Source organism: Cladophialophora immunda, assembly GCF_000835495.1.
Source record: "Cladophialophora immunda strain CBS 83496 unplaced genomic scaffold supercont1.2, whole genome shotgun sequence".
NCBI classification, from domain to species: Eukaryota; Fungi; Ascomycota; class Eurotiomycetes; order Chaetothyriales; family Herpotrichiellaceae; genus Cladophialophora; species Cladophialophora immunda.
The window spans coordinates 6561958-6586960 of record NW_015622542.1 but is presented as its reverse complement, the minus strand read 5'-3'; the positions used below and the strand labels follow the sequence as shown (position 1 = coordinate 6586960).

The 25003-nt window shown below is 54.5% G+C and overlaps 8 protein-coding genes across 8 annotated transcripts; 7 read left to right on the top strand and 1 right to left on the bottom strand.

The window, feature by feature from the left end:
- Positions 1-150: 150 nt before the first annotated feature.
- On the top strand, positions 151-841 carry PV07_04465 (uncharacterized protein; the record flags this gene model as incomplete). Its single annotated transcript, XM_016391269.1, has 3 exons — positions 151-226; positions 286-353; positions 401-841. The coding sequence occupies 3 exons, from the start codon at positions 151-153 to the stop codon at positions 839-841; spliced, it is 585 nt and encodes a 194-aa protein (XP_016253171.1).
- A 296-nt stretch (positions 842-1137) lies between these two features.
- Positions 1138-2093, top strand: PV07_04464 (uncharacterized protein; the record flags this gene model as incomplete). The annotated part of the gene is made up of 2 exons (XM_016391268.1): positions 1138-1164; positions 1215-2093. The coding sequence occupies 2 exons, from the start codon at positions 1138-1140 to the stop codon at positions 2091-2093; spliced, it is 906 nt and encodes a 301-aa protein (XP_016253170.1).
- Positions 2094-2439: 346 nt separating this feature from the next.
- On the top strand, positions 2440-3933 carry PV07_04463 (uncharacterized protein; the record flags this gene model as incomplete). Its single annotated transcript, XM_016391267.1, has 1 exon — positions 2440-3933. One exon carries the CDS (start codon positions 2440-2442, stop codon positions 3931-3933), a length of 1494 nt encoding a protein of 497 aa, XP_016253169.1.
- Positions 3934-4166: 233 nt separating this feature from the next.
- On the top strand, positions 4167-8229 carry PV07_04462 (uncharacterized protein). The gene is made up of 2 exons (XM_016391266.1): positions 4167-6962; positions 7017-8229. The coding sequence occupies exons 1-2, from the start codon at positions 4321-4323 to the stop codon at positions 7633-7635; spliced, it is 3261 nt and encodes a 1086-aa protein (XP_016253168.1). The 5' UTR covers positions 4167-4320; the 3' UTR covers positions 7636-8229.
- Positions 8230-8304: 75 nt separating this feature from the next.
- On the top strand, positions 8305-11898 carry PV07_04461 (uncharacterized protein). Its single transcript, XM_016391265.1, has one exon. The coding sequence runs from the start codon at positions 8905-8907 to the stop codon at positions 11473-11475; it is 2571 nt and encodes an 856-aa protein (XP_016253167.1). The 5' UTR covers positions 8305-8904; the 3' UTR covers positions 11476-11898.
- Positions 11899-14816: 2918 nt separating this feature from the next.
- On the bottom strand, positions 14817-17399 carry PV07_04460 (uncharacterized protein). Its single transcript, XM_016391264.1, has 7 exons — positions 16769-17399; positions 16574-16711; positions 16436-16515; positions 16046-16374; positions 15441-15997; positions 15367-15382; positions 14817-15311 (listed from the first exon to the last, which is right to left on the bottom strand). The coding sequence occupies exons 1-7, from the start codon at positions 16995-16997 to the stop codon at positions 14963-14965; spliced, it is 1698 nt and encodes a 565-aa protein (XP_016253166.1). The 5' UTR covers positions 16998-17399; the 3' UTR covers positions 14817-14962.
- A 383-nt stretch (positions 17400-17782) lies between these two features.
- On the top strand, positions 17783-19991 carry PV07_04459 (uncharacterized protein). Its single transcript, XM_016391263.1, has 2 exons — positions 17783-18175; positions 18228-19991. The coding sequence occupies exons 1-2, from the start codon at positions 18043-18045 to the stop codon at positions 19616-19618; spliced, it is 1524 nt and encodes a 507-aa protein (XP_016253165.1). The 5' UTR covers positions 17783-18042; the 3' UTR covers positions 19619-19991.
- Positions 19992-20115: 124 nt separating this feature from the next.
- PV07_04458 (uncharacterized protein) lies at positions 20116-24570 on the top strand. Its single transcript, XM_016391262.1, has 2 exons — positions 20116-20450; positions 20506-24570. Exons 1-2 carry the CDS (start codon positions 20401-20403, stop codon positions 24443-24445), a joined length of 3990 nt encoding a protein of 1329 aa, XP_016253164.1. The 5' UTR covers positions 20116-20400; the 3' UTR covers positions 24446-24570.
- Positions 24571-25003: the final 433 nt, after the last annotated feature.

The following is a 25003-nucleotide window of genomic DNA, read 5'->3' as shown; positions in this document are numbered from 1 at the left end:
TGGAAGGACGGAATCCGTCGAGTGCGAGAGACGCGGTTACTTCCCCGCTTAGCGCGTTGGCCATTTCCACACTCGTAGAATTTCCTGGCCACCTCTCTTACCACTTCTGCGCAACTCACCACATTTTTATCGGCGAAAACCTGGGTCATGATGGCTGAGAATGTCCCTCCTGGATCAGGCTCTGCGGCAAAGCCTACAGCAAGCAGTGACCGGCCGGGACTACCTTGTAAGCGTGGCTGACGCCTCTGGCCGCAGAAAGTCCCCTTTGATCTGACGATCGAACAGATTACGAGAAATTGAGGCGCGACCTACGGGACACCCTACAGAAGAAGCGTCTTCTTGATCGAAATCTAGTGAGTCTCAAATTTGCGCACACAGTTCCAGAGCGCTAACGTCTCAGGCCGTCATAGAGGACCAGATCTACCGGCAAGAAACGGCGTACCTCGAAGAAACCGCAATCGCAGGAAACATTGTCAAAGGATTCGACAACTACATCAAGGCATCTGCAGTGTCGGCAGCGGCCAATTCAGCAGGCGGGACAGTCTCAGGCAGCGCAGTTGGTGGTGGTCTAGGCGCAGGGCGTCGGAAGGCGGTCGTGAACGACACAGACCGAGTGTTCTCCAAGAGCTCAGTATCATACATGAGAGATTCAGATTCCCCGAGCAGTGCTACGAGCACACCCAACCACGCAGCCACGCCGACTGGAAGTTTTACTGCGGAGAAGACGGGTGACAAGAAGAAGAAAAAGAGCGCAGCCGCCAACGATGAAGACACGGAAGGCAGATCGACCAAACGCCAAAAGATCACTTTCGGGGGTGCGCGCAAGAACCATGATGATTAGAGAATGAATTTTGATATCTTTTGGGCGCATGGGTGTCGTCGCTTTCAAGACGCATCAACCACGGGCCTTGTTGGAGACTCGTTATTGGGGTGACCAGCCGGGAGGGCTCAAGTGGGAGTGCCTCGGCTATCCACCTCGGTGTCTGCCAACCTTGGGAACTTTTCATCATCTTCCCGACCACATATCAGCATCATCTTTGGGATTGTTCAATGCTTTCCAGACGAGTGTCAAACATCAGCAGGCATCCGTATTTTGTACTGTGCAGAAGGGCTCTCTCGCAAAAATCTTCGGTCAACATGCCGCGTCTGTCACCTATCTCAGCGGTATGTTCCACAATCCGGGCAAGTTTTCTCGCACTGATTGTCGTATCCAGCAAGCCATTGATCGGCTGAGATCCTACAAATCTCCAGAAACAATATGGCCCACAATGCCGCTCACGCGGAAGGCCGCCGTCCTGATCCTGCTTTTTGCAGATCCAAACGGAGAATTGAGAGTAGTCATCACCATGCGAGCAAGTACCCTGAGCTCATATTCTGGTCAAGCCGCCTTGCCGGGCGGCAAAGCTGATGAGGGCGAGACGGCCTTTGAATGTGCAAGGCGTGAGGCTTCGGAAGAGATAGGCCTTCCTAGGCGTGCATCGGCCCTACCGCGACCATTCAAAGTCGAGCATTTATGCGAGATGGCAACGAATTTAAGCAAGAACGCCCTTCTGGTTCGTCCATGCGTCGCGTTTCTACATTCGTATGACCCGGAGACCGGAGAGGATGCCAACGTGGGGGAAAAACTACTCCCAAGATTGGATGCGAGAGAGGTGGCGGCGGTGTTTTCGGCACCCTTCAGAAACTTCTTGTACATGGAAGATCTGCCGGATCAGCCAAATCTCCCCGGCAAACCAAGTGATTGGTACAAGGGAAGCTGGACAGACTGGCATCAGAGTCGATGGCGCATGCACAATTTCTTTGTTCCCGTCACCAACCAGATCGTCTCGAAGCCGAAAAGAAGTGAAGACCAGAAGGTCACGGCAAGCCACCTGGACAAATATTCTAGGTACCGGGTGTTTGGCATGACCGCCCGGATTCTTGTCGATGCCGCTCGTTACGCGTATGACCAAGAACCTACCTTCGAGCACAACTCTCACTTTGGGGACGAAGACATGATTGTTCGGCTCCGAAAAATTGGCTTCTTGGGTGAAATTAGGAATCGAAACGATGAGTTGACAAAGGAGGACTTGGTCAAAGCTGCAAATCTCTGAGCCACCATCGCTCCAAATTCCAATGTGATGCATCGCCCCTCGTGTGGTGCCTGCACACCGAGGAATGTGGCCACCAACTCGAAAGTTTCTGCAACGTTGTGATAGCTGTGTGTGTATGCGAGCGTGGGCGGCAGCATCGTGAACAATGGAACGTTCATTGAGCACGACAATATCTACAATGCAGCCGAAAACGGGGTCCTTTGTCTTGTGTTATGGAGTGTCGGTTGCATCGCAGCTTCTGGATCTCCAAGCACGATGTCAAATGGAAACCTGTGGCTGCGGACGCAGGAAGATCCTCAGTTGTCCTAGCATGATGTCTTGTCCGGCTATCTGATCTCCGGCCGAAATGAATTTGCGTCCGGGATCATTCCATCCATTGCGGCTGACCTCTCCGCCTCCATCAAAGGCACTTCTAGAACTCCAGAAGCAGGGTTTAGAGTTGTCAGTCTCTCCACCGCCAAACACTCTCCGACCGGCCTCAAATCATGCCTCCGGGAGATCGACGCCTTCAGATCGAGACAAACCACTGCCACTCGAGCCATTCGAGGGAAAGAGAAGGTCCTCAAGCGTGTATAGCACTGATACTACAATCACCAATATCATCCACATGTACGGCGGAGGGTGTCGTGAATTGGACGACATCCCACCCTTGCCAACACTCCATCACCCGCAAGCTTACCGAGACACCGTTGCACCTCTTCTCATCAGGCGTCTGAGCCTGGGCCATAACCCGTCTCCACCGGTAAAGGATGTGCCACGAGAGGCAGTCTCGATCTCATCTCTTAGATCTGCTGCTACTTCTACCAATGCAATCTCAAGCAACAAGACAGCTCCTTCTTTTACCGAGTTCTCCCGTCAGCTCCAACAGCGCAGAAATGAACTGGTCTCGCCCCTCTCTGTGTCTTCAGCTGAGCAACATCGACAAGCGGCATATGATCAATTAGCTCCGCCCTCACCGCAAGTCTCGTTCGTTGGGCAATCCGTATCCCTCTCTCAAACTCCACCCTTGCCCGATGCCATGTCCGGGACGATCTCTGATACTGACGGTTCCGACCTCCTCCCGCCACCATTAGGCTTGAGTAGCTCGAGTCTTCCTAGTCCACCGTTTGACGACTGGGAAAAGCCCGCCGAATTCGATCCTGCTCGACATCATGATCCTCTTGAAGGACAGTCACAGCCGCACAGCTCCGGCAAAAGTTGGTCACAGAACTGGCTAGAGGACGGCTTCGTCAATCAGAGTCCAGAGTCCTCGCCGCTTGAACTACAGCCTAGGAAGAGCTTTCGAGTGAGAAAGAGCTCGGCCGAAAAGGAACGAGAGAGAGTGATGTCTTATGCCGAAACCAAGTACCCAGGCATGAAAAGAGACAGTGCTGAGCGGAAGCCGCCACGCAATAGCAGTGCGAGATCCAGCCTCCAGCAAAACGTTACCCACTTACTCAGGTCTCTCTCGCGGAAGGGCGCCTCGGAAGGTAAAGAGAGCCGTGGGCAGGATACTCCACCACGAGAAAGACAGCTGGCCATCCCTGCAACCCCATATCAAGTGTATGGGGCTGAGGTCTTCGGGAACAAATTGCAGAAGAGGCAGCAAAAAGAGGCGCGGCAGGCTCAGCGGACGCGTCAAAGGGGAAAATCCGTCAGTCTCGTCACGGCGTACCAAAACAGTCAAAGTCAGATTGTCGGGGTTCTTGAAGAGGCAAAACGCAGACTGAGACGGAAGTCGTCGCAGAAGAGACAGCGCAAGCTGAAGGACAGTATTATCTTCGTTGGCCCAAGAGAGACGACCGGGGCTGTAAATGCCTTGGATCAGCCTACAGTCGACGGCGATAACTCGTGGATTTGAAGGCGATGGTTACCTTGCTGCATATCAACAACATTTCTGCTAGACGAACTACCTAAATTTCGATTTGATAGAGGTACTCGATACATAAGACGATAGAAACCTGGGAATTCTGCTGTGGCTGTGGCTGTGGCTGTGGCTCCAACACTCAGCCTCGTCTGTGTTCTCCAACTAACGCGCAGTCAGCACTGACACAGAGCCGCAGCTACCCCGCACCGTCAACTGGCTGCCAGTGTGTCGAAGCTGTCACCAACCTCCTGCTGCTCTATCCCTTGTGCTCCAAGCCATCGCCTCTCGTTTGAACTGTTTGCCCAAAAGTATTTTCGATAGCTCGACCCCTTTGCCTCCTGTCTTCCCTTCCGAATACGATCCCTGCTCGAGCTTAGAACAATGGGGGGCGAGACGTCTTCTCGCACTACCTCGTCCTACCCAAAGCTTAGCGCTCATCCCGTTGGACAAAAGATTCAGAGCATCTATACCGACCGCTTACGACAATTTACATCTGGTGGCCAATACGAAAAGGAGAACCTTCTCTCTAAGCTCTATCACAATGTCTGCGACGATGGAGACCATGTGAAGCTCTCCGTCTACTCTCCACCTGATCTCACCAGACCGACTTTTCACGATGCTATCTCTCACACTTTCCGCCCAACACATCGCGGGGAATCCTTCGGACCGGCTTGGGCTACCCATTGGTTCAAGATTCAACTCACCGTGCCTAAAAACATGCGAGATGGAGAACATCTAGAGTTCCATTGGGACGCAAACAATGAAGGCATGGTATGGACAGAGGATGGAAACCCTCTGCAAGGCCTTACTGGTGGAGATCGAGTCGAATGGATTCTGCCGACAAGCTGGCGGGATGGCAAAGAGCACATCTTCTACATAGAGATGGCGTGCAACGGAATGTTTGGGAACGCACCGGGAGGTGACAGCATTCAACCCCCAGACCCAAACAAGTACTACACGCTTTGGAAGGCGCAGATTGTGGATGTCAATCTTGCCGTTCGTCACTTGTACGTCGATTTTTGGATCATCGGCGACGCTGCCCGGGAATTTCCTGGTGACAGCTGGGAAAAGCATGAAGCCTTGCAGGTCTGCAATCAGATCATGGATGTCTTCATCGCTGGTAAGGGATCAGCCACCTCGATCGAAGAGGGCCGCAGAATCGCTCAAAAATATATCGGCAAGAATGTCGATTCAGCCAAGGTCTATGACTCGGATGAGAAGAGCATCGTGTATGGAATTGGACATTGTCACATTGATACGTGCTGGCTGTGGCCGTGGGCTGAGACAAAGCGCAAAGTTGCCCGAAGCTGGTCCAACCAGTGTGACTTGATGGATCGATACCCAGAACATCGTTTCGCCTGCAGCCAAGCACAGCAGTACAAGTGGCTGAAGATGTACTACCCCTACGTCTTCGACCGGGTCAAATCCAAGGTCAAAGAAGGAAGATTCCATCCAATAGGGGGCAGCTGGGTTGAACACGACACGAACATGCCCAGCGGTGAGTCCTTGGTCAGGCAATTCCTTTACGGCCAACGGTTCTTCGAGAGCAATTTTGGCGAAAGATGTCAGACTTTCTGGCTCCCCGATACTTTCGGTTACTCTGCGCAGCTCCCGCAGATCTGCCGTCTTGCGGGGATGACGCGGTTCTTCACCCAGAAGCTTAGTTGGAACAATATCAACAACTTTCCGCACACCACGTTCAACTGGGTGAGTTTGGACGGAAGTCAGGTCATCTGCCACATGGCCCCCAGCGAGACATACACGGCAGATGCTCACTTTGGAGACGTTAGAAGAAGTGTCACTCAACATAAAAGCATGGACCAGGACAACACTTCCCTGCTTGTCTTTGGCAAGGGAGACGGAGGAGGTGGACCTACTTGGTCAATGCTCGAGAAGTTGAGAAGATGCCGTGGTCTGAGCGATACAGTTGGACTACTCCCTCGTGTGAATATGGGGAATTCCGTGGACGATTTCTATGCAAACCTGGAGAAGAAAGTGGCGGAAGGTACCGAGCTCGTTACATGGTACGGCGAGCTCTACTTTGAATTGCATCGAGGCACGTACACAACACAAGCAAACAACAAGCTTAATAATCGGAAGCAGGAAATTATGTTACATGATGTCGAATACCTGGCAACTTTGGCAAGCCTGAAGAGCAAGAGCTACAAGTACCCCAAGAAGGAGATTGATGAGATGTGGGAAAATGTACTGCTTTGTCAGTTCCACGACTGTTTGCCTGGCAGCTCCATTGAGATGTGCTATGATGACTCGGACAAGCTTTACGCCCACAATGCGAAACTGGGAGAGAAGGTGAAAGAGGAGGCTCTCACGGTTCTGGGGCTGTCCCAGCACCTCAAAGCTAACGCCGAGCTTGCGGCAGTCAACACCACTCCCTGGACACGTTCGGAGCTGGTCAGGATCCCACATGCCAGCGCAAAGTCGCAGGAGCAGAAGTACACATACGTATCCGGCGGGCCGGGTGTATGTAAGACGCACGCCGCTTCGGCAATTCAATCGACGGCATCCATCGAGGAGGTGCGGAAGGGTGTCTTTGTCTTGAAGAACAGCATATTCCAGGCAGAAGTGGAGGCGGGTTGCATCACATCATTAATTGACCTAAGAGCCAACAGAGAGGTGATTGCCAAGGGAGGCAAGGGCAATCAGCTGGTAATGTTTGATGACAAGCCTTTGTACTGGCAGGCCTGGGATGTGGAAGTTTTCCATCTCGACTCCAGGAAAGAGCTGAAGTCGGAAGCTTCTGAGATTGTCGAACATGGTCCGTACAGGGTGAGCGTCGCCACCAAGACACAGGTGAGCAAAGACAGCTGGGTCAAGACCACTATCAGCCTCGATGCATGCAACAGCCAGACCCAGACAGGGTATCTGCTGGTGGAAGCTGAAGTGGAATGGCATGAGAACATGAAATTCTTAAAGGTAGAATTTCCAGTGGACGTGGTCAACACGGAGGCAAATTACGAGACTCAGTATGGAATCATCCGCCGTCCGACACATTACAACACCAGGTAAGAATTTTGCAGCTTCTCTTCCATGGACAATCCAAGTGCTGACGATTGTAGTTGGGATATGGCCAAGTTCGAGGTGTGCTGTCATAAATTTGCTGATCTCTCAGAGGCCAATTATGGTGTGTCGATCCTGAATGACTCCAAATATGGGTTTGCGACATGCGGCAATCTTATGCGCTTGTCACTGTTGCGGGCGCCCAAAGCACCCGATGCGCACGCCGACATGGGCCGTCACCACATCAAGTGGGCCATCATGCCTCACCAAGGAGCGCTGAGCAGCGACACTGTCCGAGCGGCCTACAACTTCAACCATCCGATGACATTGGTGTCGGTGGTTGATGACCGGCCTCCAAAGGAGCTGTTCAACGCCGTGAACGTCACGGGCGCGTCATCACTAATCCTGGACTGCGTCAAGCGTGGAGAAGACGACGAAGACGTGTCCCGAGGAGAACTTACCCAGCGAAAAGGTCAGAGCGTGATACTGAGAATATATGAGAGCATGGGAGGCAAGAGTCGCGGGGTGATTGAGACGACCCTGCCGGTGAAGAAGGTGTACGAGACCAACGTGCTGGAGGACGATGGCAAACAACTGGACATGTCCGGGAAGAACAAGATCAGTATTCCGATTGAGCTGCGGGCGTTTGAGGTCAAGACATTCAGGTTGCAGTTGTAGCTGGTCGAAAACAGGGCAGGATGACCTACATAGGTTGAGGAGATGGAGCGTGCATCTTTGGGACTCGACAAAAGTATCAATCACGTTGCTTGTTGTTCTTTTTTTGCGTTTCTCCTCCACTATGAAGTACCGTGTATTGCGACGGGAAAGGGGGCATTCTCTACCCTCCCACGCCTCCATACAGCGTATAGGATAGCATGGAGGGAAGGGTGGAAATTGGGTTTCTGTGGCGCCAGATCGGCCGCTTTCTGCGCGGCGAGGCTGAAGCAGTCGGATATGTTTAGCGAACCTGAGTTCCCATGAGGTCTCCCTGCAATTTCAGTCCCGACAGATATTAGTACGAGTATGGAGACGGGTAGAAACCGGGGGAGGATGATGAGGTAGTGGTGGTGGTCGAGGTCGGAGGTGGAAATAGGCGAGGTTGTTGGGCATCGGAGCATCTGGCATCTGGCTATCACAAGCCCATGACCAGTCCAGTGGGATCGTGTTGGCCTGGAGCCCCGGCAGACAAGCCTCTCCATCCTCACCAGGTCTGTACCCCGTATCCCTGTCGCCAAAGCGCCCGTCAGCGGCCCAGCGCAGCGGTGACTGGAGGGTTGGATTTAGCTCCAGATTCGCTAAGCAAATCAGACAATTTCTTCGCCAGTTGGTCCCCTGTGGTGCCCTCGTTTCCTCGCCTGCGCACCCTCACTACCCTGCGAGAAAAGCCCCCATGTCGGGTCGCCATGGCCATTCACCATCCATAAACAACACAGCTTCAGCTTATTCTTGACCTGCGATTCGGCACGACCCAAAACTATGCTTGGTTCCTGCTGCTACGTCTTTTGTTTATCTCTCAGTCTTCACCCGTGCAACCGGCCGTCACCACTCGCTGCGATACCGACGCTCGTCCTGCCTCCCCTTTCCCTGTCCTTCTCCCTCTCTGCGCCCGAGGCCACCATATCTTGAATAATCGCCACGGTCGATACTGGCTATCGGCGTCGCCTACATCTGACAAGATCGGGTTGTCTCGTCTCCTGCTGGACTCCCTCATTCCTGTCACCGCAAGGTTATTCCCCCACAAGTTCCGGCGAGTCTGCAGATCTTGCCGAATATCTTCCTCAAGTTCTTCCTTCAATGGACACTGCAACATCCAACGTGGCTTAAATCGCCGCTCAACCCTGCGAAACTTCGAGACAAGAGCAATCAGCGGACCTGATCATTTCCGTCCGCCCTGGCGTTTGCCTCGACCCCGATTCCACTTGCCCCGGATAGCCTCCTCTGCCCGCCATGGCGACCGTCAACGTCGGGGACACGGTCATGGTCCCCGGTGACATGCACGGCATCGTCAAATTCATCGGCCCGGTCACGGGGAAAAAGGGAATATTTGCGGGCGTACAACTCGCGACAGAGTATGCGCCTCGCGGCAAGAATTCTGGCGAGGTGGATGGAAAATACTACTTCAGAACCACAATCCCAGGCTCGGGCATATTTCTGCCTTTGGAGAAGGCCGTCAAGAAACCGGGCAGTGCTGGCAGTGCAGGACCAGGACTGGGTCTCAGTGGTGTAAGAGCGAGTCCTGGTCCCGGCACACCCACCAACAGACTTGCCAGCTTTAATCAGGGCGGGAGAACGCCTGGTGTGACGACAGGTATTGCAAAACCCTCCTTCAGTCAATCGATGGGTCCTGGCGCAATGAGACCATCGGGCGCCGCCAGCCCGGCGCTCAAACCACCTTTGAGAAGGGAATCCCTTCCTCGGCCCTCGAGTCCGTTGCGAAAAGTCAATACCCCTACGCCCAGAACGCTGGCCACGCCGAAGACGCGGCCCAGCGGTATTGGTCTCGCAAAGAGCACAAACGGAGGAGGGCCAGGCGGGCCTTATGCCAAACCAGGCCAGCAACGCGGCGTCAACAACTTTAGCCAGAGTTTGAGACAGGGCAGCTCGACTGCATCCGCAAGCCCGTCATTAGGCCCTGAATCAAGTTTTGATGAAATCCCTGAGCAGGAGGCGGAATCCACGCCGACGCCGACGCCCAATTTCAGCAGAAAGACAACCGAAACTAACGTGGAAAAGTATGAGACGAAAATCCGCGAACTGAATGAAGAACTAGAGAACGCGAAACGCCAATTAAATGAACAAGGCACAAGTTTTGCCGAGATGGAACGCAATTTCAACGAGATACAAAAACTGCTACCTGGACTGGAAGAAGACCAGCAGGCCGATAAAAGAAGCCGAGAGGACGGTGACGACGACCTCCCTCGTGATGTCGTTTCCCTGAGGGAAGCCCTGCGGGAGAAGAATGACAGGATCAAAATGCTCACGGCGGAATTTGACGCCAACCGTGCGGATTTCCGCTCTACGATCGATACGTTGGAGATGGCGAGCACCGAAACCGAACGTGTCTACGAGAAGAGAGTAGATGAATTGTTGGAGGAAGTGAGAAATCTCCAGGATCGAAGTGAGGACGTCGAGACCGTCGCACAGCAACTTAAGCAGTTGGAAGAACTTGTGCAAGAGCTTGAAGAAGGGCTCGAGGATGCTCGACGAGGCGAGGCTGAGGCGCGGGGAGAGGTTGAATTTTTGAGAGGCGAGGTCGAGAGATCGAGAAGCGAGTTAAGGAGGGAGAAGGAGAGAATGAAGACCGAAGAGCAGTTGAATGGTGGTGGCGGCTACTCGTCTTCCTCCAAAGTGCAAGAACTCGAAGCACAGTTAACCGCAAAGGATGATGAGATAAGGGGATTGAAGGCCATCATCCAAAATCTGAACGCCAACAGCCCCAAGAGACCCAACGGCATCACGATCGCGAACGGACATCAACGGAAAGACTCGTCGCCTGTTGGCGATGGTGGAGAGGATGCCCTCCAGCAACAAATCCGCGATCTTGAAGTTCTCTTGCAGCAAAAGAGTGCTCATGAAGAAGAACTTGTGCAGGAAGTCAGACAGTTGCGGAACAGCGTCACACTTTCAAAGTTTCCCATGCCTATGGGCGGGGCTGCATTTGGCATCCACACGGGTATGCGTACAGGGCACTCGAGAGGAAACAGCGAGGAACTGGACCGCAAGCATCTCAGTACCGGTACTATAGGAAGTCAGCGGACGGTTGTGCTCGGGCCGGTGAAGCGAAACGGAGCAAGTGGGCATGAGCGTCACGACAGTCAGACTACGGGTCAGGAAGCCTGGCATGATGCTTCCTCCGGGGGAGCATCGCCGGTAAGGACACGTCACGATTATGACGCTGGCATCCGGGAACGCGAAAGGTCCGATGATGGGGTCACAGATGTCTCTACTTCTGAAAGCGCCGTGTTATGGTGCGAGATCTGCGAAGAAGGCGGGCATGATATTCTGACCTGTGGTAACATGTTTGGCCCGGGCAAGAAGATTACAACAGACGTCGAACCGTCTGGTATGGATGACCACGGTGTGCCTGAGGGGAATCGGCGAGACGTTGAAGGCGACGTCGACAATGGTGAACAGATGCTGGCAGTGATGGCAGGACCACGGGATCCAGATCGACCTGCTCCCCTTATGAGTCGGAAATCGACGAACAACACCATAACCTCGCCGTCTGACGTGCATCCCAACCCGCCCCCTACAGAAGACCTGCCCTCTCCGCCGATTGCGCTGCTAGAAGCAGCCGAATCACCCACCGCGAAGATGTCGAATCCTCCCATGCCCACGACCTCTACGCCCACGACGGCTTCAGCTCCCGCTCCAGCGAAACTCATCGAAGGCACAGGTGCACAGGCGGGCATGTTGGCAGGGCGGACGACGGGAGTCATAGACCCGGAGAAGTGGTGTGCGCTATGTGAGCGCGACGGGCACGAGAGCGTCGACTGTCCAGTTGAAGAGGCTTTCTAGAGGGGAGATCTCTTTTGAAAATCGAGATGTGGATACGAAAAATTAATAATCGGTGGTCTGGTCGACGGGCGAGGCTAGAGCTTGTCCAGTTACACACCCGTCCCCTTGACGAGAGAGGGTCGCTGTCGATATGCGTCTCTCGTGATGAAGGACCTTGGGGAGAACTACGATATTGCAGGTCATGCGGCTGCCGTTGGGAGTTTGTTGGGATGGCTGGGAAAAGAAAAGAGACCAAGCAGGACGAACGTCTTCTGGGTCGATGTGGTTGTACTATGTAGAATTGGTAGTGTAGATAATCCTGTTTCTCCTCTTTGCTGCTTTGCTTGATGAGCTGTATGTATAAATTTATTGGATTGTTGTTTTGGAACAGTTCAACCTTGGCTGATGTGACTGATCTGGTGTCAGACATATAATATAATGGATATGTATTATACCCTGACTGTATACAGCGTATAGCAGCCTCTATAGCGGTGTATAGAGCCTCCTAGATACGTCCTCACACAATCCATTCTTGCTATTTCACCTTTCCACGCAATTACGTACCTTCAGCTTCTTTGTTCTCCTCCTGCCCTCGTTACATTTCAGCGTATCGGGCTTGCGAGCTTCCTCATCAGCTCCAACGTCCCCGGCACGTCCTCCACCTTCATCCTCCCCATGCCGCACTCGGTGGCGATGCCCCATGTGATGGGTCCCCGCACGGTGTCGTCGCTGACATCGCTCCCGCTGCTCCCACTCCCACTGCCACTGCTCCCGCCAACTACGACGCCGTCGATGACCTGGCGCGCCGTCTCGATGCGCCGCCTCGTGCCCTCCTCGTCGCCCTCGCGGACCAGGCCGAGGTACAAGACCGTGGCCTGCGCGCTCAGCAGCGGGAGCAGCGCGCGCAGCGGCGCGAAGTACGCCGCGTCGTCCCGCGTCCGGGGCACGGGCATGTGGATGTAGTCGACGCGGCGGCCGAGGCGGGGCAGGATGGCGGCCGCGGCGCGCGCCATGACGCCCATGTCCCGCGGCTCGATGAAGTGCCGGTGCCCGAAGTCGCCGTAGCAGAAGTGCAGGCCCAGCTCGACGTCGGCGGCGATGTGGTCCGCGCCGGCGAAGGAGACGACCCGGTCGACCACGCCGCGGAAGACGGCGTCGTGGGGGATGTCGACATTGTCGTCGCCAACGGCGTCGTCGTCGACGTCGCACCACCACGGCTTGGACCGCTCCATCCCGGGCAGCCGCTTCCACGTCTCCTCCAGCACGGCGAAGTCGTGCGCGCAGTCGATCTGCACCGCGAGATCGTCGTGCGGGATCGCGGCCTGGATCCTCTCGAGCGCGCGCACCAGGGCCGCCGTGTAGTGCGGCTCGACGAAGGCCTTGTAGTTCTGGGCCACGGCCGAGGTCAGCGCGTTGATGGGCGTCGGGATGCAGACCTGGAACTTGACGCCGCGCTGCGGGATCACCCCTTCCCGACGCATCTCTGCAAACGTCGCGTACGACTCGATCGCCGCCGCGTCGTAGCCCGTCTCCAGCCGCGCCAGGTACCGCGTCACCTCGTCGACGTCGTCGAGCGGCTGGCCCGAGCTGGCCGTCGGGTTGTGCCGCGTGTTCACGAGCTGCGGGTACGGCAAGAAGAGCTCGCGCTGGAACTGCACGAAGGTCCCCCGCGCCGCGGGCTCGCCGTCTGGGATCCGTCGGATGTGTGATGGGACGGTCGACCCGAGGAGTGTGAAGACGTCGCGTGTCGTCGGCAGCGGGACGGAGCCCACGAAGTGCACGCCCTGGGGGTTGCACCACCGATCCGTGCACGTCATGGTTGTCGACGGCGTGTTAAGGGGCCGAGCTAGCAACCCAGGTGTGGGAAAGGCGAGGAGAATCTCAATTGACGATTTCAATCTCTGCGTTCAAACGTCTTCGTGATAGAATCGGAGTGGGCTGCCCTCTGTGCCTTATACGAGCTGCCTCCAGGAGCGCGTCGCGCAATCTTACATTGCTTTGATTGGGGTATGGCCGCTTCAGCTCCTCCTCGTGTACAATACCACCCAGAAGGAACGTTCCGAGAAGGGGTCGTTTCCGTCGCTTATAGACCTGCCTCTCAAGCAGCAGCACGTCTAGGTTATGGCGTATGACAAACACACAGGGGCCTGACGGAGGAAGAATCTGAAGTTAGGCCATTCGCCGGCCACTTTGCACGACGACGGCTCTTATTCCAGGCACTGCCTTTTTTACAACAAAGCACTTCGCCAGAGACGCCTGAGGCGCGTTGAACTTTTGCGAAGTGTGAACCCCGTCGAGACTGTGGTTGGTGGCAATCTCCTCTGGGAGTCGGAGGGCAAGAAGCATTCCGAGATGGATGGGCGTGAAAAGAGATACTATAGTCGTGCCCACTTACGAAGCAGAAGTCCCTTCTTCGCATGTTCTCCACAGGCTATGTTCCCGGCCTCTCTTTCATTAGTCGAGGAATGGGGTGACTGACTGGACTCGTATTTGACCCTTCTCGCGTGAGACGAGGGATAGCTGACTGGGCGACTGTAAATAGGGAGCTAGGGCAGGCATGGCTATTGGTCTTTTAGGATAGCCCAGCTTATGCAGCACTGTTGCTGACACAGGGTAATATCAGCACCTATCAAGCAATGTTGTCCAGCATGCACATGCCCCGTGGTAGCCGGCCTAACTTCTGGCATACATCGACGTCCGACGTCAAGGTCGAATGAACGTTGGGGTCGAAATCCGGGCGTCAAAGTGATTGGGGGGTTTGAATAAGGAAGCGAGAAAACTCTTACGGGACTCCGAACCTGCGGATCGTGCACATAGTAAGATGAGGACGCGTTGTCATGTCGGAGGGTCGGCAAAACCCCGTGAAGTTTGTAGAGGGAAGAAGAAAACCGAAAAGGGGAGAACAGCCTTGTAGCACGTGATGGACTTGTATAGCTGAAGCGTTTGTCCCCGTTCCAGAAACTTCTGACAGCTTCGCCATTATCCAGAGAGGTTGGGAAGTGGCTACTGTGCTGATAAGTAACCAAGTACTCGCAAGGGATATACCAGAGAACGGAGCCACGGGTTGGCGTTGATGCTCGAGCAATTCCTATGATATACCTAGTAAGGACATGCTACAGTACAAGATGTCGACTTGGCCAGGCACAATCCCCATGTAAATCGCGATGCCCGCACGTCATAATTGCACCCTAACGGTAGAGATTCCTCATGTTCCAGGTTGCGCCGTGATAAACGTGAAGTTGATCGCTCGCCCGGGCCAAGGTTACGGTACAAGGAAATTGAGGCAACCAGGTAAGGACAGGGAGGCTGCCAGGTTCAGGTTAAAGCAGCCTTCGCTCACCCCTCGAGGATCAAGCGATATATGGATGGCAATCAGGTTTTTCGTTCTCGAGTCATCTAGGTAGTCGAGCGAAGGGAGCCAACTCAGGTTCCCTTACCTCGCGCTTAGGGAGACTCAGGGAGTTGCTCGGCCACGCTCACGGTAGGCTCACCAGAACTCGCTCAGACTTCAAATAAACACCCGGAGTGCCTTTTTCCACCCACTTCGCCCTTTCTCCGCCGCAATCTCCAAGCTTCCTCTCCTAATACCCATCGTGACATCCATCTCGCTGGCACGAATGAAGAGCTTCCAGTCGCGAGACCAGAGTTTCCACCCGATATATAAGGCGATGACGATCGGCGCAGCGAGGAAATTCTCAAAAAACACCTCGGCGTCAGGGCTGGATCCCAGCGGGAACAGCGATGTGTAGAATGTCGCGATGATGGCCAAGACGTTCAAGGAGACTCCAATATAAGATCCCCAGATGCCGAAAGCGGCTTGATAGGGTAGTTGATGTTTGGTGAAGCCGTGGGCATACCTAGCACCAAAAGTTAGCTTCTCATCACAGACGAGGGCTGGATCCTGAATATTACCATCCGTGTCGGAACCCTGGAGGTTGTTAGCACGGCGGTCATCCTCAAACAAGGGCAAAAGGGAATGGACTCACGAATATGTGCGAGATTGATGCTCATCCACAGGAAGAAAAAGCTCAGCCCAGACAGCGAGAGCAGCCAGGTGAAGATCGTGTCCGAAGCATTAGCCTCACCAATGTACGCGAGGCAGCCGAATAGGAGCTGGATCACGACACACCACAGTGGTCTCCCCTGCCTGTCGACATACATCAAAAACTTCGGCCCCATTCCTCTCGCTGCGAGAGCCTGCATGGTGCGCGAGGAGCCATAAGTACAGCTATTAGCGACACTAATGACAGAAATGGTAATGACCGCATTCATGACGGATGGCAACCCCTTGACACCGGCGTACTTGATAGCCAGGACAAAAGGAGAGGCTTTCGTATTGGCACCGCTGGCTCCCAGAAGGTCGGGGCTGTCAGACGGGACGATGAGACCGACGATGAAAAGGGAAAGGACGTAGAATGTCGCAATCCGCCAGAATACTTGCCGGGTCGCTTTGGGCAGGGAGCGATGAGGATCAGCAGCTTCGGCGGCCGCCAATCCGACAAGCTCGGTTCCACCGAAGGCGAAGGCCGCCGTGACAAAGACACTGAACCGTCAGCTTGATTCTGATTGGAACAGTCGACAAAAGACATACGTGCAGAAGCCTTTGAATCCATTCTGAAAAGCGCCAGGGTTGTGCCAATAGCGAGCACCAATATAGCCACGGTCATCGGAAGAGACGCCGCCACAATCAACCACAATCCCGAAGATGATGAAACCTACGCAAGCGGTGATTTTAATCATCGCCAGCACAAATTCCACCTCACCGTAGCCGAGGACGCCGAAGATCTGGACCAGACAGAGAAAGACCAAGAACACGGTGATCCAGACGCTGACGTGGATGTCGTCTCTCCAATATTCAATCGTGATTGACGCCGCGGTAAGTTCGAAGGGCAAGACGGTCAGCCAGCCAATGGCGTAATCCTGGATGGCGGTCAATATTTCAGAGCATTCGACCTAGTTACAGATCATAGGGGGCACTTACCCAACCGACCGCGAAACCGAGGGAGGGGTCGACGAATCGAACAATGTAGGTATAAAAAGCGCCGTTGACAGGATACAGAACTATTCAGCTTCGTCAGCAAGAACATACAAGACGCGAGACGGCATTTCGGGCACTTACTAGCCAATTCACCGAGCGCCTGCATCGTGCAGAGCAACATGAAGCCGATGATGATGAAGCCGAGCAGCACACTTCCAGGGCCGCCTTTATGCAGCGCACTGCCAGAACCGACGAATAGACCCGCACCGATCGAGCCGCCTTGTATCGAGTCTTAGCATGGACAAGCTTTTGGATGGTGTGCAGAAGAAGCCTTACCGATTGCAATCATCTGCATATGGCGCGACCGCAGTTTTTGAGCAAGCGGGTTGTGCTGCCTGTTCACTGGATCTGTCTCATCCTCATATGTAATTTCACCAGCCAATTTCTGCATTCTGGGGTCGTTGAGTTTCTCGGGATCGATGTCGCGGTTCGTGCCAGAGGCATCGTACCGCGAAGACGCAGATTCATCGTGTGAAACGATTTCCTTTTCAGTGGGTTCCGCCATCTTTGGTAGCAGACAAGGCCAAATCGAGGGAAGAGATACAGAAAGGGAGAGCAACCAGACTGGGGGATCGCGCAGGTTTAAGACAAACCCCTCCAGTCAAGGAGGGTTGCATTATTTGAACCCGTCCACGAGTTCATCATTGCCCAGTGCGAAGCTTCTGGACTGGGGTGGCCAGTCAAGGGATCGTCGCACCCAAGCAAAACAGTGACAGCATCCTGGGAGGAGTAAAGGGTACAGCATGATGTCTTGTTGCAGCAGTGGGAGGAGACCCCTGCACCGATGACAACCGCCCTGAAGCGTGACGCGAGAGGAGGGCAGTGCCAAGGAGCGGACTGTCTATCCTGTCGTGCTGGTGGTGGTGGCGATGGTGGCATTGAGGAGGTATGTGGCTGTCGAAATCTGGGGATCGCAACAACATGGCGCAGGCCCATGTTGGAAGGACGAGCGATGGTTTGGATTTTGCGGGGGACGACAAGACTCGCGCCCGTTGTTCCTGGCCAATGGACGCTTTCTCTTAGCAAACAGAGACACAGAAAAGTTCAATAGGGACGAAGACCAATCACCGCCTCCTCCACACAGCGACTATCCACTTGGGTGGATGGTTTGAAGCCCGGTGTGCGATCGTCTCTGCGGGCACCGGCACTTCTTCATTCCCCAGCCATACAAGGCAATATACCCGGACAACGGGCCCCTGCGACCCCCAAACGAGGGCAGCCCCAGAGGCGGCGGGAACACCGTCATTACACAGATCGATCTTGTCCCCGCCTCGCCTCCCAGAATGGCTTCCAGAGCTCTGTTGATAGCATTCCTCACCAATCGCCGGCAAGATGGCTGATCATTACACCTTCCCCAGGAAATTTGTCCGTGGACAGTCTCTTCAATTCCAAAGCTTTGCTCCAGCATTTATACTCCTCTTCGGCCTCCTTGTCGTGGTTGCGTTTGCCATAGTCTTCTTCTGTCCATCTGCACCTCGTCCTCTGGAATCCCCTCCCTCTGACCCCGACCCCGAGAGACAGTCTTTGCTCTCCGATCAACCCCGTTCAAGATGAATCATGACGAAGGCGAAAGACCCGACGTGGGCACCCTCACTGGAGAAGAAGTGGCCAAACACAACTCCAAGGAGTCATGTTGGGTTATTGTCCATGGAAAAGCCTATGATGTGACAGAGTTTCTACCAGGTTTGCAGCCACCACCTCCAGAATTCTTCGACGACTGGCTAACCTCTGTTAGAGCACCCTGGCGGTTCCAAGATCATCCTCAAGTACGCTGGCAAAGATGCTACTGAGGAATTCGACCCCATCCATCCCCCCGATACGTTGGACAAGTATCTGCCTCGCGAGAAACACTTGGGTCCCGTGAACATGGAAACTGTCCAACAGGAAGAAAAGGAAGAAAGTCCCGAGGAGAAGGCAAGACAAGAGCGGATCAAGAACATGCCGCCTCTTGACGCATGCTACAATCTCATGGATTTTGAGAGTGTCGCAAGACAGGTGATGAAGAGGCCGGCCTGGGCATACTACAGCTCTGGTGCGGACGACGAGATCACTATGAGAGAAAACCACTCCGCCTTCCATAAGATCTGGTTCAGACCGAGGGTACTGATTGACGTGGAGGAGGTGGACATCAGCACTACCATGCTCGGGACAAAATGCGACATTCCCTTCTACGTCACCGCCACTGCGCTGGGGAAGTTGGGTAATCCCGAGGGAGAGGTTGTCCTCACAAGAGGAGCAAAGAAGCACAACGTGATCCAAATGATTCCAACCTTGGCTTCTTGCAGTTTCGACGAAATCTGCGATGCTCGGGAAGGTGACCAATGTCAATGGCTTCAGCTGTACGTCAACAAAGACCGAGAGATCACCAAGAAAATAGTTCAACACGCAGAAGCACGAGGCTGTAAAGGCCTCTTCATCACGGTCGATGCTCCCCAATTGGGCAGACGAGAGAAGGATATGCGCAGCAAGTTTGACGACACCGGCTCCAACGTCCAAAAAAAGAGCGGGGAGAACGTTGATCGATCACAAGGTGCCGCCCGAGCCATCTCGAGCTTCATCGACCCTAGCCTGAGCTGGAAAGACATTCCCTGGTTCTTGAGCATCACCAAGATGCCCATCATTCTCAAAGGTGTCCAGCGGGTAGAGGATGTCCTCAAGGCCATTGAGGCGGGCGTCCACGGTGTTGTCCTTTCCAATCACGGAGGTCGCCAGCTTGACTTCGCCCGCTCTGGCGTCGAAGTCCTCGCTGAGGTCATGCCCGTTCTGCGTGAGAGGGGCTTGCAGGATAAGCTCGAGATCTTCATTGATGGAGGTGTCCGCCGAGCAACCGACATTATCAAAGCTTTGTGTCTGGGTGCCAAAGGTGTAGGCATCGGCCGACCATTCCTCTTCGCGATGTCGGCTTATGGACTGCCCGGTGTGGATCGTGCCATGCAGCTGCTGAAAGACGAGATGGTTATGAACATGAGGCTTATTGGTGCTTCCAAGGTGGAGGACCTCACGCCCGATATGGTCGACACCTCTGGTTTGCGGTACCATACGTCGACCGTCCCCCAGGATACTCTCGGAATCCGAGCCTACGACCCTCTGATTACACCTCACGAGATGCTCAAGGCGAGACTGTGATTTCTAGAGCACGCAGCGAGATCTATGCTTGAGGTCGCCGAGCAGCATTTGTATATGTTTTTGGGTTACACGATACACGGGCGGCCAGGGCCATGAATGTACTTGAGAACAAAACTTGGAGCATAAAGGAGACTTCCTCCTAACGTAGACTGATTACCACCGAAGAAACCCTTCCCGGCATGTAACCATCCACACTGTTAGCTGTATGGGTGAGCGGGTGATCCGCTGGAGCCGAAGCTCTTCTCCCTATAAAACACAGAATGGTCCAGGGAGGTTGTCCTTCGGTGGAGGGCTGTTGTTTCAACAAATACGCAATCTGCTGCGTTCGGCAATGATAATATTACGCTCAGACCTCATTGAGCTCATTACCTTACCTATGCAGATACCGAGATATCTTGGCCCCATCCGGCGGCACGCGAGCGCGGGCGCGTGACTCCAACTGTGCATCGTTGCACCGAAGAATAATTGCAGCCCCATGTTGTGCCATGCTCCATAAAGTTATGTCATACCGATTGCATCCCGATTGTATGGAAGGCCTCCTTAGCCAGCCTACACCTTGTACCCAGTACTTCTTCCATGCCATGGACGTAATGGTGAGTCAAGGGATAGCTTTACGGAGTCTCAGTCATCAAAAGTCATGCAGCTGAGACTGCCCATCCTGTTCCACACCGATATCCGTCCCATCCAAGCCGCCAAAGAATGGTTCAAAACGCATGCAAATCTCTCGTGCTTGAACAGTGTGTTAGTGCAGATCGCGGCATGTAGACTCTCCCTCCAAAACCATGCTCCTGCTCCATCAGACCGGCGCTGTCAAGGTCGGTGAGGTCGTAAGGTACGATTTCATCTCCCTAGTTCGCATGCCTGGAGACTAACATGTGGCTTTGCAGATATACCATAACCTACACTCCTAGCCTCGACCGCATCCTTCCGCCCCCTACGCAGTTGCACGTGAAGATAAAGAACACGGTCGCCGCGCCTCTTCGCGCCGCATACTTACATGGACCTTATACCCTATACGTGGCTTGCTACCCCTCCACGTTTGATCCATACAAGAAACACGAGGCTTCCAATTCGGAAGGGGTTCCGGACTTTGAACCGCAGTTGAAGGCCGGTGGACAGTGGAATGCGAGACTCACGGTCCCCGAACATGTGAGAGAAGATGCTCAGAGACAGAGTATAGATGGGAGATGGGGAGACAGAGGGGGACACGAGAGAAAGAGCTTCACCTGGATCATCGAGATTGCTTCGCAAGTCATCTTTTCAAAGACCGCTAGCGTCGACTATGAGGTCCTCGTTGGACGCGACGAGAAGTCTGTGGAACTCGGATTCCACGGTGTCATCGGATCGGGCCACGGTGCACCAGGACGACTCGAGGATCACCAACTTGCTCGGTCGCAAAAAGCGAACACCCCGCAGCACCCGAAGGGCGTCTTCTCCAAGGCGGTCAGATTGGTGGTGGATGACACCCACAGCCTCTGGAATACCCCTCCATTTCCTGAGTGGGAGACAGAAGCCGACGGACAAGCCAGAGTCAGAGTGGAACAAGGGCCCCAACACGGCGACAGGAGAGATGCCAACGCGAAACCGGAGAAAACGCAAAGGAAGCAGAAAAAGATCCACCTGGTCCTTCTCACCCACGGTATTCACAGTAATGTGGGTGCAGACATGCTGTTCATGAAGGAGAGCATCGATACGGCCGCGAGGCAGGCGAGGGAGGACGCAAAAAGAAGACGAGCCGAGGTACGGGCACGACGTGTGACGCGGGAGAATGAATTTGGAAGAGATGCTCTGGGACAGCGATCAAAATCCATGCCGGACATTACGGTTGCCGGTGATGTTCCCCATGAAGCCGCTGGCTCCAATCCCGCCGAGGGTGAGGAGGAAGATGATGAGGAAGACGAAGAAGAAATCTACGTGCGAGGGTTCACCGGCAACACCATGAAGACCGAAAGGGGGATCCAGTATCTCGGCAAGCGTTTCGCCAAATACGTCCTCTCCATAACCTACCCGGACCAACCCTACTTGCCGGTGAAATCGTCCATGGGAAAGTCCCTCTCCCAGTCGCTGGCCTCATCGTTGTCGAACAAACCAAGCCCGCAGGACCAAGGTAGCACGCAACCGGCCCACAAAAACAGCAGCATTATCAAAGACGAAAACCACCGAGCCCATAATCTCCCCTACCGCATCACATCCATAAGTTTCATCAGTCACAGTCTGGGCGGGTTAATACAGACATACGCCATCGCGTACATCCAGAAGCACTCTCCCGAATTCTTCAATCTGATCAAACCAATCAACTTTGTCGCGATGGCTTCGCCGTTTCTGGGATTAAGCAATGAAAATCCCATATATGTGAAGTTTGCGCTGGATTTTGGTTTGGTTGGGAGGACAGGCCAGGACCTGGGTCTGACATGGAGGCCGCCTACGTTGGCGAAGAGCGGCTGGGGAGCCGTCGTGGCCGGGTTTACGAACGAATCTCACAAAGGCGGCCCAGGGAAGGAGTCTGATCCTGGAGCGAAGCCTTTGCTGAGAATTCTCCCAACCGGTCCGGCGCATGTGGCGTTGAAGAAGTTCCGAAATCGCACCGTCTATTCGAACGTGGTCAATGACGGGATTGTGCCACTGAGAACGTCCTGCTTGCTGTTCTTGGACTGGCGAGGCCTGGGTCGCGTGGAAAAAGCCAGGCGCGAAAGCGGTCTGGTCGGGACGATGGTGGGATGGGGCTGGGCTGAAATGACGGGCCAGAATGCCAGCGACCCTAGAAAGGCGCTGACCTGGAACAATTTGTTTAGCGACAGCGGCGAAGATGTGAGCGGCCACAAGTCCGGCCAATCGTCCCCAGATCCTGAATCGAAAGTCCCACAAGCAGAGACAAGCGAAGGCTTTGACCACGACCAGAGGGCAACAGAACCCGAAGAGAGTCAATTCCTGGAGAAGAAGCAGAGTCTATCTTCGGAACGTTCGACAAACCCAGCAGAAGTGAGGCCGACACCTGCACCGAACTTGTGGACGGAACTGTTGAACTTCTTCAAGCCACATGCCGGACAGCGAAAGTCACCACCGGGCAGTCCGCCCAAGAGCCCGAGGAAGACACAGAAAATTTATCGGCGAGGGCAAACGATGTATCATCAACAAGAACAGCAAGACCCTGGTGAAGCCTCGCGAGAAATCCCCGAAGCAGAAAGCAACGGCAATGCCGTGAGGGGACCCGTCCGGGGCGCATCACTATACACCAACAGCTCCCAAGATGGTGGCACTGGAGACGTCGAAACGCCTCCGAAAACAACCTTTTTCGAGTCGGCTGGAGATCTCCTTAACCCACCGCTACCTCCTAAGGACTTCATCCTTGACCCTGCTGCCAGGCCGAGGACGATCTTCCATGACCGTGTGTACCACCCACAAGATATTCCTCCTCCGCCAGCGAAACGGCAGCGGACTTTTGGGATCAGACGCTCCGCATCGACCCTCGGGTCTCAATCATCAACTTCTCACCTCCCGTCCACACCAGCTTCGCCCTCTGACCCCGGCCGCCCTGCCTCAGGGCACTCCACGGATACGCCAACGAATACAACTCAGATACCGCAACAATCTCAGGCTCAAGAAGTCGGTGCCATGAAGATTGAGGAGAAAATCGCCCGTGCTTACCATAAAGATCTATCATGGCGTAAGGTCCTGGTGCGGCTGGAACCTGATGCGCACAACAACATGGTAGTCCGCCGGATGTTTGCCAATGCGTACGGGTGGCCAGTTGTGCGACATATGTGTGATACACATTTCGGGTACACGGCAGCGGCGAGGACTAGAGACGAAGACGAAGAAAATGTGGAAAGAGCCATGGAACGAGACGAACTTGTTTCGGGTGAAGAGAGGGGAGGGGAGAGCGTTAGGGGCCAGCGAGACTTACCTGAGGAGAAAGATGTCCAAGGAGATGGTGATGACGTCGAAAATAGGGCGAAGACTACTGATAATGTCAGAGTCACAGAGGCGAGCCCGACTGAGGTTGCGGAAATACACGCGGATCTACAAAAGTTACACACGGCATGGAAGGTGCGTGATCGCGACAAGCAGGTCACTCCCACCCGACGTTCCTCGAAGCGTACCGAATCCGAGATCCGCGAGGCTCGAGACGACGTTGCAGAGCTGGTGTCCCGGGTTAGTGCCACAGGGGAGAGCAGCTACAGCGGCATGAACTCCAGCAAGGCAGCGTTGTCCAGGCTTGTCAGGCAGGACAGCGCAAGATGGAGTGATCGGTTCTTCGATGGAAGCGAGGATGGTGATGAGGAAGACGAAGAGGAGGGTGATGGTGGGTTGCGCGAGGAGTTGCGGAGAGCAAAATATCGAGGAGAACTCGATCGAATGTTCAACATCGACTTCGACGTCGACTCGGCCGATGAGGGAGCGACAACGGCGAAGCTCACAGATGGCCCTCTCACAGAGAGCCCGCACAGTACGAAGCTCAGCAAGCCCAAGAAAGGAAAGGAGAGGGAGGATGATGGATCATCAGCTTCTGCGAGCAAGTACGGGCATATTATTACCGATCCGCAGGGGCCTTTCTCAGCGGAACCAGGCGAGCTGGAACCACTCTCGCATTCTTCAGCGGGCACAAACACGCCTTCACGCCAGGCCGACGCGCAGCTGGAATCCGAGTCCCTCCCATCACTGGGCACCAGCGCGGCATTGGGACTGTCTGTGGGCGAGAACGTCGACGAGAGGTTGATAAGAGAGATGAAGCCTGCAAGCCTGGGAGAAGCAGGCGGTGTGGCGGAACAGGTCGCCCTGGCCACCCGACGAAGCAAGGAGGAGCAGAGGCAGAAAGAGGATGAGTGAGACTCCTGAGCCATGCCGTGTGATGCTTCGACAATGTGGACACTGGCGCCGTTGCAAGTGGCGCGACTGTACAACCTTGTTTACTATGTGCCTGTAGAAATAAATTAATTGTCTTTTGCAGAGCACCAGACTCCCCAGGAATCGGCCAAGTGAGTATTAAGGGAGCATTGCAGAACCAACTCGCTCGCTACCTTCGATGGCGAACCGCTGGTCGAAGTCGCGCCTGCCGGCAGTGCCAGACCCAGCGAGGAAGGCACGGAGGGTCTGAAAGACATCTCAGCTTTCCTTCGTCGACCCTCGTTTCCACCTGGGATTTTCTCTTTCATCTCCGTCTTTATTACCTCTCGTCGATCCTTTCTCTTATCTCTGAAGTTCGAGTTGAAACGCTCAACGGTTGAAGTTGACATGGCTCCCCGCGACACAGAAGTCTTCAGAATCGAAAGGGCTAGAAAGAGAATCTGTTGGGCTTCTCGGTGAGTTGCTACGAGCATTGTACCGCAAGGCCATTGAAGTTGACACGATGCGCATGCGAGCATCAGATCCTGCGTCTGATCTGTC